The sequence below is a fragment of the Pinus tabuliformis genome, chromosome 4_1 (genome assembly GCF_031772625.1).
Source record: "Pinus tabuliformis cultivar Carrire ecotype Pingquan chromosome 4_1, CPIR1, whole genome shotgun sequence".
Classification (NCBI taxonomy): domain Eukaryota; kingdom Viridiplantae; phylum Streptophyta; class Pinopsida; order Pinales; family Pinaceae; genus Pinus; species Pinus tabuliformis.
Window position 1 is genome coordinate 194748209 of NC_142303.1, and position 21831 is coordinate 194770039.

Consider the following 21831-nt stretch of genomic DNA (forward strand, 5'->3'; position numbering starts at 1 on the left):
AAACCTATGGAGTCTTCGATGTCCTCTAAGATATCTGGAAAAAATCCATTGAAGGGAAAAGTTTGCAATCTAAACCCAAAAAAATACAAGAAATGACTTCATAGTAATCAAATTACATTCCAAAAACCATTGCTAGATTGAAAGACCCACTCTACCCCAAAAACAGGGACCTTGGCTTAAAACCCACTTTCGATCTTCAGGACATTTAAAGAAAACTACAAATAACCCTTTCGAACAGAATGACAACTCAATATTCTAGGACCAGTTACGATGAACCTAGTCCCACAGAACTAAAGACGAGGGCCAAAAGCCATTAAAACAACATGTCATTACCTGAATTTTAAAATATTGCATCCTTTTCTTGTTGATGAGTTTACTTAGATCTAGTGTGGGAGTGTCCAATGAATGTTGTATGATAAAGGCCTGACCCGAGACCTATTTTTGTGACTTAGGGTTGATATTTGACTTTAGGACATCCTTAAAAGACATGGGCATTGAAGCAGAGGAAGTCCCACTGCCCCTTGAACCTCCTCTTAAACTTGCAACCAAAAAGATAGTGGAGTCCTTCTTGATGCCACAATCTCTAATGTTTTTAACCATCACTGATTCTCTTCCTTCGTGTAAGATCCCCATTTCTCTCACGGGGGTCCCTGTCGTCTTGTATATGTTGTGTGAAAGCCATTCTACTTCATCCAATTCCCTAACCATAATATAGGGATTTTCTAGACAAGTACTTGACAAAGATTGGAAATATTTGAAGATTACCATTCTTAGCCAGATCCCATCCATCAGTCAGGCTCTGTGGAGTAGATCTGTTGATCCCTAGAAAACTCAAATGTTGGGGAATTACGTCAAACAATTTGCATGCTTTAACATCTCCCTAGTGAAATTCTCTCTCAAACATTATATCAAACACTTTCCCAACATCCTTCGCTCAGGCACAATCTTTAACAAACTACACTTGTGCTAAGGCCACCCAAGTTGGAAAGTGAACACCCCTTCTTCCAAGCATGTTGCATCCATCCTCATAGAAATAATGGCACTTTCCACCAACCATTATGTTCTTTCAAAATGTCCAAGATTATCCATTTGTCATAAATGGCCAAAAAATTGAATTGACTGATTGGAACTAATTGGGAAGGCTCCAACAAAAAATTCACTTCCATAAATTCACATGCTACTTTCACTTCAGAGACACATTTTGTATGACCTTGAACACTTCTTGGTTGAATATGAACCCACAATCAATACATGAAAGCTTGTTTGCAGAGAAAATATGAAAATGGTTCTGGAGTTTAGGAATTTTTAGATTTTATCCATAGTCTTCACACTAGAACCACACTATTTTACTTGAGATTCCCGTTAGCTTTAATGCCATGGTGTCATTAATTGCACAAAAAAGTTACAATTTTTTTCCAGTAATTATATATACTTATTTCTGTGTGTGTTCTTTTTTGAATTTGCATTAGAGAAATTTTGAGGTAAAAAATGGGCCTCAAAACAAAAATGTACAACCAAAATTAACATTATAAGAACCAATAGGATGATGTCAACCATGGGTTATGATTCACCATTTTTGGAGTAAAAAAGTAAAACGATTAAAAAATAAAAAATAGAAAGTACTTTTTAAACTCATATTTTCATCTTATCTCCCTACAATTTTACTCGAATTTCGAGTGAGAACACTCATTGGATGTGGAATTGAGTTCATCATTCAAGGACTACCCACGTTGCATACTTTGGATGGACCCTGCTAGAGGAAAAATGAGAAACATGCATTTTATATTTCTCATGTATTTCTCATTTTTCGTGTAGCAAAGTACATCCAAAGTATGCAACATGGGTACTCCTTGGATGAGGAATTAAATTATGCATCCAACGAGTGCTCTTGCTCAAAATTTGAGTAAAATTGTAGGGAGATAAGTTGAAAAGTTAGTTTTTTTTCTTTTTTCCCTCTAAAATTTGGTGATGTAATCTAATCTTCTTGTTTTTTTTGTAAGCTTTGTAGAACTACATTTTCATCATGTCAAATTCTCACCCCGATCGCGGGTGATAGCACAAGATTTAAACCCAGGACTTCCGGTTCAATGAGACTTCATTTCGATGGCTATTGCCAATTAAGGTACCCCAAGCGGACATCTAATCTTATTTTATTATTTGCATTATTATTTTATAATATATCTTAGGAGACCCTTTTTAGACCTAAAAATTTCTCTAATGAATTTGCGATTTTTCATGAGAAAGTACATATTTTTAATTAGATTCATTCAGCAATAAATAATTAATGATAAATATATCAATAAATTTAAAATAATAAATAAATAACTAATATATATTTATTTTAAGAATTTTAAATTCAAGAATAATATTAGTTTTTAATTGTAAATTAAAATATTTTTATATTAATCAATTAAAAATTATGAATGATATTAAAATTTAATATATTTTTAAAAACTATTTAATTAATAATTGATTATTTTTAAAATTTATTTGATGTAATTTTTTAATTTGTGTTTTGCATTTCATTTACACGCATGTGTTTAATTCCTAAGAATCACAATTCATTTAAAATAAATATCACTTTATCATTACATAATGTAATGACTGAACTTATCTCGATTATAGATTTCTTATAACTTATCTTGATTGCAGATTTCTTAAGTTTGTTGGCCTTGCCAATGGGATTCCCTTTGTCTACATTGTTAGCCCTGTTTATATAAATATAGATACTTAATGCTAAAGTTAGAAAATCACTGAGAATTTTGTGGTCAACAATCCCTTGGCATGTCTTTTATGTCTTTTCATTGTACTTAGCACTTAATTTGTATCCATATTCAAGAGGGGTTTCGAACTCGGCGAGTCTTATTGACTCAACTGTAGATTCTTTCAAACTCTATTAGCGAGATGTACGTCCATCCCACCATACATGAAACCATGCATACATGAATTAAGTCATGGATCAATTCACTTATTGGTCATCTTTTCAAGGCACCATCTTATTACTAGTTCTAATCACTGCATCTTCCAACCACACCATCCACCAAACTATCCAACATTCATTTGTGCTTGACAAGGCGTGCAATATAGGAATTTGAAATCCAGTCTAGAAATGTGAGGACACAACATCTAATGTTACATTTAACCAACTCACTCCCTATTTTCCCTTCAATAAGATATTGTTCATCATGAATTCAAATTTGAATTAGGAATGCACCGAGCAAAAGAAGATTTATATTAGTGGTTCTCTTCTTCATTCTAACATCTTTAGATTTGAAATTTGAAATAGGAACGCACACTTCATTTGAAAAAATATGCATTGATCTAATGGAGATTTATATGGGAAGTTCTAGCTCTCACTAATTATATTGAGGTTTGCATGTTGATATATATGAGAAATTATACCCTTCACTAATCATCTTGACATTTGTAGGCTAGTACCGGTTTTAGCACATTGTATTCTGATCCGGATTTAAACAAGAATGCAAAAAATCACAAACATAACCATAAATACAAATATGCAGCAGAAATAATACTCCATTTCATTAATGTAAAATATCGAAATATGCCTACAAACAGAAATGGAAATAAACTAGCTCAGGCGATGGTAACTTATCTCTGAGAAGAGATATGGCAACTACATGCCTGTGAATTATGTCACAATGAGGCTCAAGGGCCTTTTTATTATTGAACAATAAGAGCAAACCATAAACAAGCAAAATCCTAACCCGAGGAGATGTAACACCAAGAGTTTCTGGGCCCCATTGGGGTTAATTGGGCAGCCAACTTCCTAGGGTCGTGACTTGGTCATATTATCTTCGTTTGATGCTGATGATACCTCATTGGAAATATCTCTTCGAGGATTGCAAAGGAAAATATAATTTTATTAAAAATTTATGGCAATAGATTGCCAAAAAAACGTCGTTTGGGGCCTCAAAATGACTCCGGAAGTTTAGGACCCGAAAAACTGCTAAAAATAGTAAATTGTGCTACAATTAAGGAAACTAAAAAACTGAAAGAGACAGTTGTGGGGGTCCAAGTGGGATAGGAGGGTGGCCACCAGCATCCACTTGGATCATTCCTCCCCCCTTGTAAACCAATGGTCCCCATTGCGTTGAGTGCCTCCATGAGATGGGGAAACTTCTGTTGAACTTGGTCCCTGATGAGTTGTTTGCAATCTCTGATGTGTCCAGTAATGGTGGGAAGCATGTTCGAGGGCGGTCCACCTTGAACACTCATTGAAAGCCAAGGAATGTGGGAATGCTATTCTCCAAAACATTGTTTCCCACAACCTTGGTATTGGTGTACGGACCATATCAAAGTGGTTTAAGCTTCTGATGGGCTCTTGTCAGGCATTCTTTCTACAAATGCAATTGGACTTTGTTGCCCACCTGAAACTTGTGTGGCACTCGATGTTGATCATGTCGCTACTTGTACTTGGCATTTTCCACAATGGAGTGGCGATATATCGGTCTGTTGGGTAGAGGTTCTCTTGGAGTCGGATCGAATGAATGCTTGACCAGACAGTGCAATGGTATCCCTTTGTGTGAGGAGAATATGTTCATGTCTTCTTTAATGACTATATCCACCTACTTTTGTTGCGTGGAGGAACCCTTCCTGGGGGCCATGATTGTGCCTACAATCTTCCCCTTACTTTGAGATCTAACTAGAAAGAAAATAGATTTCCTAGTCTGGGAGATGATCTTACTGTCTTTCTTAGCAAAGATCAAAGAAGTGGTAGTAGGTGGGGATACCTCTGGTATCTTGTATAATGTATTACACAAAGAAATAATAACAACATGATGCTTTGACTCATACATAGCATGTCGCTTCCACAAGTATGGTTGGCCTAATAATACATCACAAACATCAAGAGGTGCAACATCACACAATACCTCATTTGTGAAGGGCTTGATTCTGTACGGAAGGTGGCACTGCTGGTGGACTCAGAGATATCGTCCTTGGTGAAGCCACCCAATATTGTACGGCTGCGAGTGTGGTGTAGTCAGTAGGCTCAACCGCTTCACGACCTCTGCTGAAATGAGGTTCTTTTGGCTGCCACTATCGACAATGAATTGTAGTGGTGAACCCTTCACCCACATTTGTGAGTGGAAAAGGCGCTCCCCCTCCTCTGTATCTTTGGGCTTATTCTTCTAGATCTTGGCAGTGGCAACAATGGCGTTGGGCTTCGCATCAATGATCTGATTCCCTTTTTCATTCCTCTTGTCGGGTTCTGACTCAGGGTCGGAACATGCATCTGATTCTGAGCCTTCAACTCGATCACCAGCAACTTCTTGGCCCGACACTCACTTGTGTTATGAGTGGGGCTCTTATGGAACTCACACCACTTTCCTGTGTCCTTCTTTGACTTTGTGGTGTTGTTCTTTTCTTGTGGCTTCGACAGGTTGTCTCGGGTCACACCGTCTTGGCTTTGTCCTTGGTTCTGCGGTTTGGGGAAGCCTTTCCCTTACTTCAGATTCATGGATCCAAAATCTCGCTTCTTCTGTTTAAACTTATGCTCAATCTTGATGGTGTATCGGTATGTTGTTCTGAGCGATGAGATGTCCAGGAACTCCATATCGTCCTGGATGTACCTGTGTAGGCAGTTGCGGTATTTGAGTACCAAATATCACTCAAAATCCTTGATACCCAACTTTGTGCAAAGGGTATGAACAATGTTGGTAATCTCTGGCATGACTTGGTCCCTTCCCTGTCGCAGCGTGGTCCACTTTATGTATTTGTCCTCATAGCTCCTGTCATGGTAGTACTGCTCCTTGATGGCATTCCGGAAGGAATTCCAAGTGGGAGCGGTTGAAAACAGTGATTTTGTACTTTCATCCTTCTGCTCTTAGTAGGTTTCCCACCAGTCCTTGACATGGGGGGCTGGTTTGAGAAGAGCGAAAGTAATCTTTTCCTGGCTAGAAAAATCATGAATAGAAAAATACCCTTCTAGAATATTTAACCATTTATCTACGACATCTACATCTATTTGACCCTCGAATATGGGGATTTCAAAGTTAACTTGTACCTTAAAGGGTGTGGCGTTTCTTGAGTAGCTGCTGGTAGTAGATGCATCGCCCCTGGGTAGCCGCTGAAGGATCTAGGCAAAGTTGTCCATCATCGCGTTCCTTTGTCGCTCGAGGGCTTCTTCAATAGAGATTTTGACAAGATCTCTTGCCCCCTCGTCTTTCTTTTCATCCGTCATGGGAGTTCGTCGGGATTTACGAGGTTGGTCTTGCAAAGGTTTGACCAATTCAAGCCCTAACTCCTTATATCCCCACCTCATTGGGGACATGCAAAGAAAAATGGAGCAAGAGCAGAGCTCTCTAATACCACTGATCCAAATTTAAATAAGAACGCAACAAAGTACATATATAACCATAAATACAGATATGCTGCAAAAATAATATTTCATTTCATTAATGTAAAATATTGAAATATGCTTACAAATAGAAAAGGAAATAAACTAGCTCAGGCGATGGTAGCTTATCTCTGAGAAGAGATGTGGTAGCTACATGCCTCTGAACTATGTTACAACGAGGCTCAAGGGCCTTTTTGTTATTGAAAAATAAGAGCAAACCATAAACAACCAAAATCCTAACCTGAGGAGATGTAACACCAAGCGTTTATGGGCCCCATTGGGGTTAGTTAGGAAACCAACTTCCCGGGGTCGTGACTTGGTCATATTATTTCCATTTGACACGCATGATACCCCGTTGGAAAGATCTCTCCGAGGAATATGACAAAAAATATGATTTTATCATAAAACTGCTGGCAGTAGATTGCCACAGAAACGTCATTTAGGGCCTCAAAACGGCTTCGAAAGTTTAGGAACAGAAAAACTGCTAAAAATATTAAACTGTGCTACAATTAATGAAACTAAAAAACTGAAAGAGACAGTTGTGGGGATCCAAGTGGGATAGGCGGGTGGCCACCAACATCCACCTGGATCATAATCATTCCCAATACATGCCACTCCTTTATCCCTCTCCCAAAACATTGTGTTTCACAAAAATTTATTTGGATAGTGTAATTATATTTGGGTAGTGAACTAGGGTTTTCCAATGTTTTAAGAACTCAATTAGATAGAGGCCAAATATTACAATTTAAGCTAGATCATATTTGTTGCTTGTATTACGGCAATCGTTGTTCATATTTCCACATTACTTGTTTTTGAAATGTTGCATATGTTAATTTGTAAAATGAGTAAGGACATCATAGGTGGGAAACAAGCAACAAGTGTGCTAGGAATTTTTCACCCTAAAAAACAAAAAGGAAAACATATGTGTTTGAACACCAAGAGAAAATGACTCAACATCACAATGAAAGACATTATTCAAGAGAAAATGAAACTCTTGCTTAAAAATCCTCAAATCCCATATGTTCAGAGATGAGGGATCCCCCTCAATGTAACATTAAATTGATGTTAGGGCCAATAAGAAGCAATTGAGCTAAGGGCCACCAAGATTTTAAATCGTTCCCAAATCCCATGGATTTAGAGGTGAGGCATCCACTTGAAAGCAACTTTATGTTGATGTTTCCAAAGAAAGCCAATAGAAAGAAATCATATTGAGTGCCACCAAGGTTTATAATTGTCCCCAAATCCCAGAAGTTCAAAGATGAAGGATCATTTGGAAAGTAACTTGATATTTACATTTCCAATGAAAATCATTAGCAAGCAACCACATTGGTGTCACCAAGATTTGTAATTGTTCTTATTCATCCAAGTATCTCCTAGAAGAGAACCCCTCCAAAAAAATGGTGCAATGAACAAGAAGTGATATTCAACTTGAGATCCTATATAAAACACCTTAACAACCACACATATCCAAATATGTGTTCCACCATTTCCTTCTTACCACACATAACATAAACAACATCAATCACACCAATTTTTTGAAGCCTGTGATTGAAAACCAACCCTTGCTAGAGGAAAAACACTCAAAGATCTTGCACTTGAAAAGGATTGTGATTGTCCTGTGCACAAAGTGCCTCTACAACCAATGCGTTCTAGGGCCCTATACCTCAAACTTTTTGTTCAATTAAGGAACAATATCAAATGCATGCCTCTCCATACCATGAATATCCTTAGTTGCAAAGCATCTAATTCCTTCATCTGTAGTCCCTCCATAATGAGTTTGACCCATGAAACTAAAGTTTGAAAAGGAAAGATGCAAAGATCACAGGACAAAGGCCCTCTAAAACAAATTATTCTAAACTAATGAATTTTTGGGCTCAACAAAGAGTTTCCCATAAATACAATTAATATGCTCATGATCCCACAAAGTGTTCCAAAAAAAGAGACATTTCCTTCTCGATATTTCACTAATATTTCTCCAACAAACATATACAAAAGTCAAATACAAACATTGGGGAGCATCTAAATTGGCCATAAAACCAAATCCCAATCATCTTGAGGTCCATCAAAAGTACCAAAGAAGAAAACTAGTCAAAACTTGCCAATCTCCATGATACCCTCTTAAGTGTAGCATAACCTAAAATTATGAAGGCTCAATCATTCTCAATTATGTCACAAAACTAAAAGAAAACTTTTGATACCCTAAGGGTGTTTAGCCTATAGAATCTAGTGTCAAACTAATACTTTTCCAAGGAGAATCCATCCATTTGTTACACCATACATTTTCCTTTAAGAACCAACCATTGTGCAATGTTGACCTTGTGATCTGGATCTTGGGGTTGAGATTCGAGAGGCTTCAATGTTGAGATGCCTTCCATGAAACTAAGCACAAGAAAATTGATAAAATATTGCATAAATTGATTAAATACCCAACAAAACACTGAATAATAATACAATACGATAAAAAATCAATTCTTTGTTATGAAAAAAAATCATTTTATAGCTACATCATTAAGAAGAATATGTCATTTTGAAAAGTGAGGCTCGTTATTTATAGTATTTTCGGTGCCTTCTTGAGTTAAAGCATCCAATACCATGGGTAAATATCATGGGTGGATAACACTTTCCATTCACATCAATCCTCCATTTTAGGAAGCAATGGTTCCCATTACATCAAGTTCCCTCATTATAAAATTTTATTGAATATGAGCCAATGAAGAGAAGAGTTTTGTGTGGTTAATCCCTAACCATGGGTTTGTGGATGACCCATAACTAGTGTTGTTGAAGAAAAGAGTTTTGTGTGATTAACCCAAAATTGTGGGTTTATGGATGACCCATAACCAAATGTGCCAAGTGCAAACAAAGACAAGGGTTTTGTGTGTTTTTTTCCATAACCATGGTTTTGTGGATGACCCAAACTTGAGTTGGTGATGGCAAGCTTGGAAAAGGGTATTTTGTGGTTAACCCATAAATGTGGGTTTGTGGGTAACCCATAACTATGATGAAAAAAGGTTTGATGATATAATTACCATGTAATGCTTGTGGGACAACTATGATATTGATAATGTATGGCTTAGCAAATGGAATTTGAGATAGTTTAACTGTAGGTATGCGAAGGTGACATGGGTTAAGCATGTTGTGATGCCCATAGGGAATCAGAATGGCCATTGGATATCTTGTTGGAACATTTATTGAATTAATATCTAGAGTGATTATAATGGGTATCAAAGCCTTCAATACACCTTGTAAGTTGTGACATTTTAAACTAGATGATGTTGTATTACCCTAGAAACTGAAACTTGGGGAAAAGGTGTAAGAGCTCTTTGGCCTCATGAGTACAGAGAAAAGACTAATAAGCATCTCGAAGAGTATTTTCATGCCTTTCCTAGCAATTTTATTTTGACAATTGTTGGTAAGTGACGAATGTATCCACTCTCAAAACCAGGACGATGAAATGCACGCACGACTCAAAAAGGTTTTCAAGGCACACGAATCACATTTATTTTTGTTATCCAACAATTTAACTATCTACATGGTTAGGCATACTATAGTTGCAACATACTAGGATCAAATCTCATGATATCATACTTTTGCTCTCATAATTGTGATGTTTCCCTTTGATTCGGTATGAATGTTTGTGATAGCAACCATGGATTTTCCAGAGGATGCAGATATAGATATAGGATACATGCATATATTATCTTTAGCATGCCAATTTGGAGGACTTACTAGAGATTCTTTGGTTATCATTCAGCGTCACATCTCCTTGAATGCTGCAAAGTTTTATAAGAGTGAATATATAGGGCATTGATCCAAGCTTTCAGTTAGAGAGTTTTGTCTTTCTTAATTTCTCAAGAACCAGAAAGAAGTGGAGGATACTAGATCGGATATCTAAATATCTGCATCATCGCCCATTAAAGAATTTTTTCAATCCTAAAATGATGCAAAGGTCAATGTATCAGCTAGTCTTTGATACTTCTAGTCTCCAAATCAGGTGCAACGAACTACAGCATTCAAAATATTTTCATATGAGGACTAGTCTTGTTCCCCTGCTTCCTTCTTACTTGATTGTTCCATGAAGATCTAGCACATTTTGACTCCCCATAGTGTTGGACATTGGATAAACGAATGCTCCCCATGTGTTTCGATACATGGACTAACCACCTCTTATGGATTGTTATCTTTGGTGATGCGATCGTTGATTAACACCTACGGGTTTTGGTCTAACGACAATTGTGATTCCCAACAAGTGGTATTAGATCTTAGGTCACGAGTTCGATACACATCCGGCTCGTGTTGTGGGGGAGATTGTTGGACATTGGATAAACCAACGCTCCCCATGTGTTTCAATACATGGACTAACTACCTCTTGTGGATCGTTATCTCTGGTGATGCGATCATTCACTAACACCTGCGGGTTTTGGTCTAACGAAAATCGTGATTCCCAACACATAGCCTTTAATTGGAGTGGCTTCAAACAAGTTTTGTTTTAATCTTCTCCACTTTATGTTAATTCTTCCCATAATGAGCGTGAAATTGGAAGAGTTGATTCCACATCTAGCCATAATTCCTCATCTTGCCACTCCATGTCGATCTAGTACCAACAACACTAACAACAAAGTTGAATGAAGTATATTTGGATATGTATGGTTGTTAAAGTGTTTTAGATAGGATCTAAAGGTGAATATCACTTCTCATTCACCACACCATTTTTGTGGAATGGTACTCTTCTAGGAGATACTGGGATGAAATAGGAATAATTACAAATATTAGGGTCACCCAATGTGGTTTCTTGCTAATGATTTTCATTAGAAATATCAATATCGAGTTACTTTTAAGAGGATCCTTCATATTTGAACTATGGGATTTGGGGACAATTATAAACCTTGGTATCACTCAATATTATTACTTCTTATTGGATTTCTTTGGAAACATCAACATAAAGTTGCTTTCAAGAGGATCCATCACCTCTAAACCCATGGGATTTGGGGAAAATTAAAAATCTTGGTGGTGCTTACCTCAATTTCTTCTTATTGGCCCTAACTACATCACTGTAAAGTTATATTGAGGATAACCCCTGACCTATAAACATATGGGATTTGAGGAGTTTTAAGCAAGAGTTTGCTTTTGCTCATGAATAATGTCTTTCATTGTGATGTTGAGTCACTTTCTCTTGGTGTATAAAAGTATATGTTTTCCTTTTTCTTTTATTTAGGGTGGAATTTTCCTAATACACTTGTTGTTTGTTTCCTACCTATGATGTTCTTATTCATTTTACAAAATAATATATGCAACATTTCAAAAACAAGTAATGTGGCAACATGAACAATGATTTCTCTAATACAAAGAACAAATCTGATCCAACTTAGATTCTAATCTTTGACCTCTATTCTAATTGAGTTCTTAAAATACTAAAAAAACTGAGTTCACTACCCAAATATAATTACACTATGCAAATAACATTGTGCGATACACAATGTTTTGAGAGAGGGGTAAAGGAGTAGCATGTATTGGGAATGATTACAATGTGTTGAAACCGCTACTATCGTGCAAACATCAAGATGATTAGTGAAGGCTAGAATTGCACATATAAATTAGCCTACAAACCTCAAGATGATTAGTGAAAGCTAGATTTTCCAATATAAATCTCCATTTGTTCATTGCCGATTTTTTTTCAGATGAAGCATGCCCGCTTATTCAAATTTCAAATTTCAGATTTAAAAATGTTAGAATGGAGGAGAGAACTACCATTATAGATCTCCTTTTTCTCTGTGTGTGCCTAATTCAAATTTTAATTTGTGTTGAACAATATCTCAATGAAGGGAAAGTAGGGAGTGAGTTAGGTAAATGTAGAATTAGATGTTGTGTCCTTGCATCTCTAGAAAAAATTTTAAATTCCTACATTACATGTCTTATCAATCACAAATCACGGTTTGTATCACTGTCATATTGGTGGATAGTGTGGCCGGAGGATGCACTGACCAAAATTGGTGATAAGATTATGCCTTAAAAATATTATCAATAAGTAAATTGATCCATGAAATAATTCATGTTTGCATGACCTCATGTGTGGTGGAATGGATATACATTCCGTTAACAAAGTCTTAAAGACTCTACAACTAGGTCAATAGCACTCTTAGAGTTTTGAGCCCCTCTCGAATATGGATACAGACTATGTGCTATATATAGAGAAAATACATGCCAAGGGGTTGTTGATCATAGATTTATTAGTGGTTTCCAGACTTTAGTAGTGGGTCTCTATGTTTACATAAATAGGGAAACAACATAGACAAAGGAGTCACATTAGCCATGTCAACAAACTTAGAATATTTGCAATCGAGATAAGTTCAATCATTACGTTGTGCAATTACAAAGCAATATATATTTTAAAGAAATTGTGATTCTTAAAAATTAAACATATACGTATAAATGAAATGCAAAACACAACTTTAAAAACTACATCATTTTTTTAAATAATCAATTATTATTTAAATAGTTTTAAAATATATATTAAAATTTAATGTCTTCCCTCCCCGATGGCGGTGAGATCTGGGCAGCATGTGGAGGCCACCTCCCATGTGTGAAAACAAGTTGGATACGATGGGAGGGACAAGTCTCTTGGTCCCTTCACATCTTCGCAGTGTTGAAAAGTGTGCAACAAGACATGCTAAATTTAGAAAGTGCTAAAAATAGAACTGCTAAAAATAGCACTTCTAAAAATCGCAGTTTGGCCAATGAGCATTTTGGCCACCTTGGGTGAGAGGTTGTTACAGGGAAAAGTGTCTATGAAGAACTGCTAATCCCACTAAGGCTGGTAGCTACCTTAGAAACAAACAAAGTTAAACTACTTTCGTTTTCCTTTATGAAAGATAGGTGAGAGAAGAATAAAGGAGACCAACCTCTGTCTTGCGCTTGGTTCCTTTGCTCGATTCCTCTCTCTTCTGATAGTCCTTTGCTTCTTGCTTTCTTGTATACCTAGCTTCACAGAGTACATGTAGAATCAAAGCAGCATAACACTATACGAGAACATAGATCTATTATCATAAACAATCTAGGATCATATGTAAATTAACCATACAAATGCATAAAACATAAATCACACAAGAGTATGGAGGAAAATTTGAATAGCTTTATTGATAATCAAGAAAGAGCCAAGAAAGTTACAACCAGTTGTTCTGACCCAGCATCATCCTCTCAGCAAGAAGCCCTTCTTCACCTCATGAAAATTTTAGATCACCCAACACTATGATGTTGCCTCAAGAAACCAACAACAATTCCTTACAAGATGCAAAATTCCAGCCTCTGGATCTCTGGGATGAGGGATCCATATATAGATGTCTGCAACGGAGATGAGTCAGCTTGTGATTTGATTAGTGTCTTCCCTCTGATAGTTCTTGTTTCCACTTGGACATTGATGATCTCTTACTCATCCTTGGTCGAATTCAGAGAGGCAAGTGTCACAGGAGAAGTTTCTGGAAGATTCCATGCTTCTCCACCTCGCGGATTGACACTGCCATTTGTCCCTTCTCGCCCATCGCACCCCATAGAATGGATTTTTGAAATGCAATGCACCTACTGTTTGTATTTAGGTGAGATGCAACGCACTTTGTCTAAGGAGCAAGTGAAATGGTCCAGTTTTGACCAGTTCTGAGTAGTTTTTCATGGAGAACTTCTGGGAGAAGCTATAATCAGTTGACCTTGTTCTTTTAGGGGTTGGAACAACACCTTTAGGGACTTAGGAGCCCTTGGTTTATGGACATTTTATGCTTGGGGTTGCAGTGCCCAAAAATGTCTATAACAGAGGTGAAACTGCTAAAAATAGTATCTTCTAAAAATAGCATTTCTGGGTCCCTTCCTATTTATAGTAGTCATTAGTCTATCTATAGGAAGTAATTTTGAATTTAATCTTACTAGCAGTTTGGAATATTAATCAATTAATTCTCCATGAGTTAATTAGTTAAGGAAAAGAAAACTTGAAGTCTTTGTGAGAACATGCAATTATTTCTCCATGCATTAGGGAATGTGTCTTTGATTTGCTCCACTAATTGAGGAATTAAAGATGAGTTCTATATTGAGAGGATCATTTGACTTAGTTTAACTTAGTCAAATTCAGTTAGATTAATTTAACAAGTTGTTAAATTAATGAGATATAGTTTGTTGATGATTGCATGCCTGTGACAACTATTATTTTCAAGTAACTCTGTATTCACTCATGGATAACTTATGCATGTCAGTTCTGTCAGAGACCCAGTTGAGATCAGAGAAGGGACAGTGTACTATCAATTGGATGAATATTTTTCCTATAAAGGAAGCTCATCCATGATGAGGATTTATCTCCTTCAGGTTTTTGCAGTTATTTCAGAGGTCAGTGTTGTGTGTGAGGTGAGAATCACATAGGTTGCAGCTGGAGGACCTAGGAAAAACTATGCATAGAAATAGGAGGCTTGGAGGGCAAAGGAGAAGGTTTGTGAGAAGCCTTTGACTATCTATGAGCAGCAAAGGGATTGTACTGAGAGCTAGATAGCTTTCGAGCTAAGCCTTTGTGTAATCCAGACTATATTTCCACTTATATGATAATACAGAGATGGGGTTTTAGGCTGGTGCATTCCCCTGGTTATATCTTCTATGTTATGTGTGTTTGATTCCTTCTTATAAGTGATATGTGTTCATGCTTGATGTTGCTCATGGTTGATTATCTTCTGAAAATTTTATGGTAGATGCAGATCTAGTAGTATGCTTTAGTACATTGCATATATCAGTTTGATTTGCAGGTGAAATTTCTACATGATATCACTGGGCTAGCTGATTTGTAGAGAAAATTCTACACACATGCATCGGGAGAGGTATCGTCTTAATGTCAGTTGTTCGTATGAGCAATTAGTCAGCGTTTGTGTGTGGGGGTGGTGGAGTGTTAAGGCAACATGCGATGAATGCATCATGCATTCGTCTTTGCATTCAGATATGGTGTTGGGAGTTGTGGTGGTTGTCGGGAAGGAGGAGGAAGTGCTGGAGGTCGACGCTTGTTGGAAACAGAGTGTGGTTGCTCGCTGTGGAAATATACAGGGTTAGTGGGCTTATTTGGTCCTTGTGGCTAGGAATCCTGGTTATTGGTTCTAGAAGAAAAGACTGGGCGCAGAAGGAAAACTCCTTGCGTTTTGGAGGTAACCTATTCTGCCTCGTTCTTACAGGGTGGTGGAGCTCGTCGGTAAGGAAACCCCGCAGCCAAAGGAGGAAGCCCAAGTGCCCCTACTCTAATAGTGATTTCTAGTGTGACGGGGCCTGGTGGGTTTGCCTATGGTTTCTGGCTATCGAATTTGGTAGGTGGTGGTTGATTTTGCGCTCGTCTCGGGACGAAAACAACTCCCCTATCCTTGGGTGGTGCTCCATCATTGGTGGTATTCTAGAAGGTGGAGGTGTCAGGATTATCTAGTGGGATGGTCCTTCATGGGTAGAAGGAGCCATCTTGGTGAATTCGTGTTATTCTGGGTGGTGTTGCTTGGGTCTTCTATCTGTGGGGAGTGTTCTTTCGGTTGGAAAGTCTGGTGTTTGGTGCTTGTTCAAGGCGTGCCTCCACCGTGGGAATCTATGAAAATGCCAGCATAAAGGGGTCGTTCTTCCTCCCATGTTGTCCTTGCTTCTGAAGGGGTTACAGAGCAGGCTCTGGCCATAGTGATGCCCCGTCAGGGTGGAAAAACGGGTGGGCATGCACGGAAAGGCAATGTAGGTGTGAGAGGGGGCCACTGAGGTGGCAAGTGGAGGGTGAGCAGAGGTGAGGGTTGGACGACCTTGGGCAGACTCACAGGGGCGGTGACACCCATGGCAGCAGGGCGAAGCATGGGTCGGCAACGCCGGAGGCTCAAGAGGGGCACGGTCTACAACACTGCTGCCTGGAGAACTACCGCACTCTGATTTCCAGTTTGATGGACAAGGTGGATGTTGCAGAACGAGTTCGGCATGAGGAGCATGCGATGCAGATGGCCTCTTTGAAGTGGATGCATTACTTTTAAAGTCAACTTCGGGAAAGACTGGTTGTGGTATGGCGGGGGAAAAACCAACTCACAGAGAAAGTAGAAAATTTGGAGACATGGATGGTGCACTACGAAGGACACATTCAATGTGACTTTCGCCCTCCTCCACCTCCTGGAACGGCCTCAGACAATCCTACATCCATTACGTCAGACAATTAACATGATTTTTGGTGCTTTTTACGTTTTAGTTGTGTTTTGGTGCCTCTGCCCCAACTGTTTATGGACAATGTCCTTAGCTACTTTTTTGTATTTTTGTCATCTCATGAACTTTTTGGTCAGCAAACCCGGTCAGAGTGAGACCACCAGTTTTGGGACGGAGTCTATGTACTCCTTTTTCTGACATTAATAGAATATAGACTTACAAAAACAAAAAAAAATTAATATATTTCCTAATTTATAATCAATCAATATAACAACTATTTTAATTTAAAATTAATATTTTTTCCTGGGCCTAATATGTCAGGCCTAACCCAAAGGGAATTGAGAAGATTTGACCCCGTGACCTCTTAAATTGACAAGATACTTAGCAACAAGAACTAGACCAACTAAACTAAAACTATTCCTTGGGGCTTATTTAAAATTAATATTATTCTTGAATTTAAGGATATATATATATATATATATATATATATATATATATATATCCAATTTTATTGTCACGACCAAGCTAGAAGTAAATAGGTGTATGAGACCCCCTTTTTTGTGGGACAAGGGACCCACGATTTGATTGCTAAGTTTATGAAAGCATACATACTCTACCTCTTTTGGTTTTGAACTTGTAATTTTTTAAGAGGAAACACTTACCCTTAACCATTAAGCCCATTATATATTGCTCTAAAAAAAATATATATATATATATATATTAAATAAATTATTTAGCGAATCTAATTAAGAAATATACTTCTCATGAGAAGTTACAAATTCAATTTTAAACATATATATGTAAATATATTATTCACTTCAGTACTTCCAAATTCGCAAAATATCACTCCATGGCTGCCCGCCCCCTTACGATGATTTTATGTTTTGAATACGAGAAGGAATCAACATAAAAGGGTAGAAAAACAATAAAACTTGATTCAATTAATGATTATTTAGTTCAAAGAGTTCGTTACTTCAAGCTTTCTCGATTTGGTCTTTCGTTTAAACTGAAAAGGCACACGAAACACCAGGGGCATGCCCCCGAGAGATGCGGCTACAACATGAATTGCTGTGTTGATAGGAAAGGCTTAATGGTGTTACTGTTTGGATTGAATGTGTATTGTACTTCTGCATACATTGTGCTGTCCCCTGCCATAAACTTAGCACACCATGAAATAGATAAAACAATCCGAATGCCTCTAGGCTGTTGACTGCCATTGGCATATAGCCAACGCATTGTCATTTCAGTGTAAAGCATTCTTTTGCCCCCAAAAAAGGTGTACTGAGCAGCAAGGTATTATACATGAAATTTTTGAAAGAGAAAGTACAGAGAAAGACTAAATTTCTTTAGAGATGTCGTTCCCATTTATTTTGTCTTTGCCTGGCCAGCCAATCTCCGTTAAGAATTTTGCTCAGAACTCTGTTATCAAATTTTGACGGTGACAACTTGCAATAAATAAATAAATAAAAACTTGTTTTGCCATATTTTGTAAAGTTTTATACCTGCGGCAATATAACCAGTGGATCCTTTTAGAGGAAGTGATTGAGTCCATCAAGTTTGCACATATTAATTGTGTAATTCCAAAGTCAGATAAATGTGCTGTCATATTGCTATCCAAAAGGATATTGCTGGGCTTTATATCACAATGCACCACTTGAACAAAACAGTACTGATGACGATATGCCATGCTATGTGCTATGTCTATGCATATCTGTACACACCTTCCTTAGCAGTCTCATCTCCAGTGGGATACAAATGATTTTCCAAGCTTCCATTTGACATTAGTTGGAGGACCAAAGCTGCGAAGTAAGGGGCTGAGCAACAGCTTATAACTCTAATAAGATTCCGGTGCCTAATTCTCCTAAGTACATTGCATTCCGTGTTGAAACTCTTGTAAGCCTCTTCATTCTGCAAATTGAGAACCTTGACAGCGACTTCTGTGCCATCCTGCAAAATTCCTTTATAGACTGATCCGAAACTACCAAACTCCTATCAAGTTTGCCTCATTGAATCCTTGGGTTGCTTTTACAAGATCTTCAAATGAAGCCACTGCTTGTCAGAACTCTAATGAGAGAGCTATTGGTCAACACAAAGTTTTGTTATGCAACCTGCGATTGAGTAAAAATCCAATGAGTAAACAGCATACCACAAAAGTGCCGACACCTGCAACTGGTATAATCACAGTTTTGAGAACTGAATGATTTCTCTGTCTCAGAGAAGCAGAAGGAGGACACAGACGCAAGCGTTTTTGTTGCCCACAAAGGCCAGGATTTCCCATCAATGAATTGAAAGTAATATTCACAAAAATCCCTACGTTGGGGATTTTCCCTCTCAAATTGTTGAAAGAAAAATTCAAAGTATGAAGCAGTTCAAGTTCTCCAAGGGACTCTGGAATTGCACCTGATAAGTTATTTGATGAGAGATCTAACTTCTCCAAATTTTTTAATTCACCCAATGTATCTGGAATTGGACCTTGAAATGTATTATGAGAGAGACTGAGTTCAACTAGTTCTATGCAGCTTCCTAGTGCAGCTGGGATGACACCAGTTAACTGGTTGAAAGAAATATCAATAGTTTGAACCATTTTCATTTTAATCTCAAGGGGCAGAGAACCTTCGAGAAAGTTATGTGAGATGTTGAAATAAAACTGGAGATTGGAAAGACTTGCCACTTCTTGTGGTATGCTTCCAGTAAGTCTGTTCCAAGAAAGATCAAGAAGTTCCAGACGCCAACATCTACCCAAAGTAGCAGGTATTGCTCCTGATAACTGGTTTTCCGAAAGCAGCAACCTCCTTAGTTGTTTAAGGTCGCCAAGAGAATGAGGTATTAGTCCAGAGAGCATATTTTGATGAATTGATATGCTTCCTATATTTCTTAATTGAGAAATCTCAGTTGGAATGCTTCCTCCCAGCTTATTGTTCCGCAGGCTCAATCTTTCCAGCCTAATGAGCATGCTCAATTCTGATGGAATACTGCCATTTAGGAGATTGTCAGCCAGTGCAAGATATGTCAAACTTGTCAGGTTGCCAATTTCCCGTGGTATGCTTCCATGTATACTGTTGTTTGATATATCTAGTAAATTGAGTTTGTCAGAGAACAGGGCTATGGAAACAGGCAGAACCCCAACCAGAGCATTGTTGGACACATCAATTTTCTGGAGGTGGGAGCAATTGGTTAATGCAGTCAGAAAAGGCAAAGTGGGAGTGCTAACAAGTTGGTTTCCATGTAAATAAAGACTTTCAAGAAAGGCCAATTTACCAAACTCTTTCGGCACTATTCCGGTGAACCAATTTTCATTGAGAAAGAGTAGCTTGAGTTGGGAACAGTTGGTAAGAGAAACTGGTATGTTGCCTATGAGGTTATTACCCCATAGATGTAGCTCTTGCAGATGGGCAAGTCTGGCACCGAACTCTGATGGAATTGCTCCACTTAGTTTGTTCTCGTGCAAGACCATCCGTTTGAGTAAAGTGCAGTTAGACAGTGAAACAGGAATGGGGCCATACAAATCGTTCTCACCTAAAACAATCTCAACTAAACCAGGGAGTTGTCCTAAAATTAAGGGTACAGTACCTGTGAGATTGTTTAACCCTAGGTCAAGCTTTTCCAATTTTGTGAGCAAACCCAACTCTCTAGGAATGCTTCCACCCAAGTGGTTCTGAGACAAAGACAGGACTGTTAGATTGGAGCACCCACCTATAGTAGCTGGAATAGGACCTTGCAATTCATTTCTATCAAGCCAGAGCTCCCTTAGGCCAACAAGGCCTCCCAACCCTCTGGGAATATGACCATAAAAATGATTGCTTGAAATATCAAGTACCTCAAGGAAAGAAATATTGGCAAGAAAGGGTGAGAACGGAGCCTGTATATCCATACCTGAAATATTGACACCAATCACTCTCTGGTTCCATGAACTACATTCAACTCTTCTCCACTTACATAAGCTGATACCGGTATTCCAATTCTGTAATTTATTGTAGGGATCATATATGAATGCTTGCTTGAAAGAAAGCAGAGCATGTTGATCGGTAGCATTGCTGGTCAAGGAATCGGTGACTGAAAATGACAATAAGATCTGCATGAGTATTAGTTGTATCGTTTGTATATGCATTTTGCTAATGGCAAATGCTGCCCTTGAAATGGGTGTCCTGGATTTCATGAGGGGCATTTCAGAAGATAGAATCGTGGGCAGGATTGAGAGGCTAGACGTAAGCAAAGGGTTGGGATATGGGTGGCATGTGTTTCAGAGCCATGAAAGTGTATGGCAACGTACACAGGACATTGTAGAAAAGCAAGGACGAACAGACTGTACTGCATGCAACAACAATATTTATCAGGGCTGTCCGATGGAAGAAATTATAACAAGCGGTCCATATACTTAGGTCAACATGGAAAAATAATGAGACCATCGACGTGTCAATTACTTTTATGCGTTTGATTAGCAGGCAATGGTGTCATTTTTCAGTCTTGATTGAGATATCTCAACCATTGCACCGAGTAAAATTTTGTGACAGATTTTATCTTCTACACATGGTTTCCACCCTCAATTTTTTCAAAGTCTATTTCTTATATATATTATTTTGGTCAAATATTATTCACAACTTTAAAAGCAATGGTGTCATTTTTCAGTCTTGATTGAGATATCTCAACCATTGCACCGAGTAAAATTTTGTGACAGATTTTTTCTTCTACACGTGGTTTCCATCCTTCATTTTTTCAAAGTTTATTTCTTATATATATTATTTTGGTCAAATATTATTCACCAAGTTTTGAATAGAGACTTTTGTGAGTAGAGTTATTTAAAGATTTGACTTATTCATCCCAGTTTTGAATCGAGACTTTTGTGAGTAAAATTATTCAAAGATTTGACTTCTTAATCTATAACATGAAATATTTAAATTATCTATACATTTTAAATTAACTAATATGATTCAACCAAGTTGTTGATTTTTTTATAAATTGTTGATTTTTTTAGTTATTTATAGGTTAATTTAACAAATAGATCATTTAATTCCTGTGCAGGTTTAGATTTTTTTATAATTTTTAATAAAAATATTATTTTATACTGAGAAAATTAAAAAAAATTGAGCACGGGTGCAAGTTAATGATGATCTCTCATGATGCATATGTTAATTTGGAGGGATAATTAAAGGTACATAATGGATTTGAGAATGATGTAAAAAGATGAAATGTTGAATTAAAGGAGCTAACTTTCCAAATATATAATTTTATTTATAGAAATTGTGTTTAACTATGTGAATTTTGTGCTTTCCTATAATTGGTATGTAACTTTTCATGCAAAATATATT

The 21831-nt window shown here is 37.5% G+C and overlaps 1 protein-coding gene across 1 annotated transcript; it reads right to left on the bottom strand.

The window, feature by feature from the left end:
• Window positions 1–17970: 17970 nt before the first annotated feature.
• On the bottom strand, window positions 17971–20794 carry LOC149174888 (uncharacterized). Its single transcript, XM_089422707.1, has one exon. It carries the CDS (start codon window positions 20688–20690, stop codon window positions 18609–18611), a length of 2082 nt encoding a protein of 693 aa, XP_089278833.1. The 5' UTR covers window positions 20691–20794; the 3' UTR covers window positions 17971–18608.
• Window positions 20795–21831: the final 1037 nt, after the last annotated feature.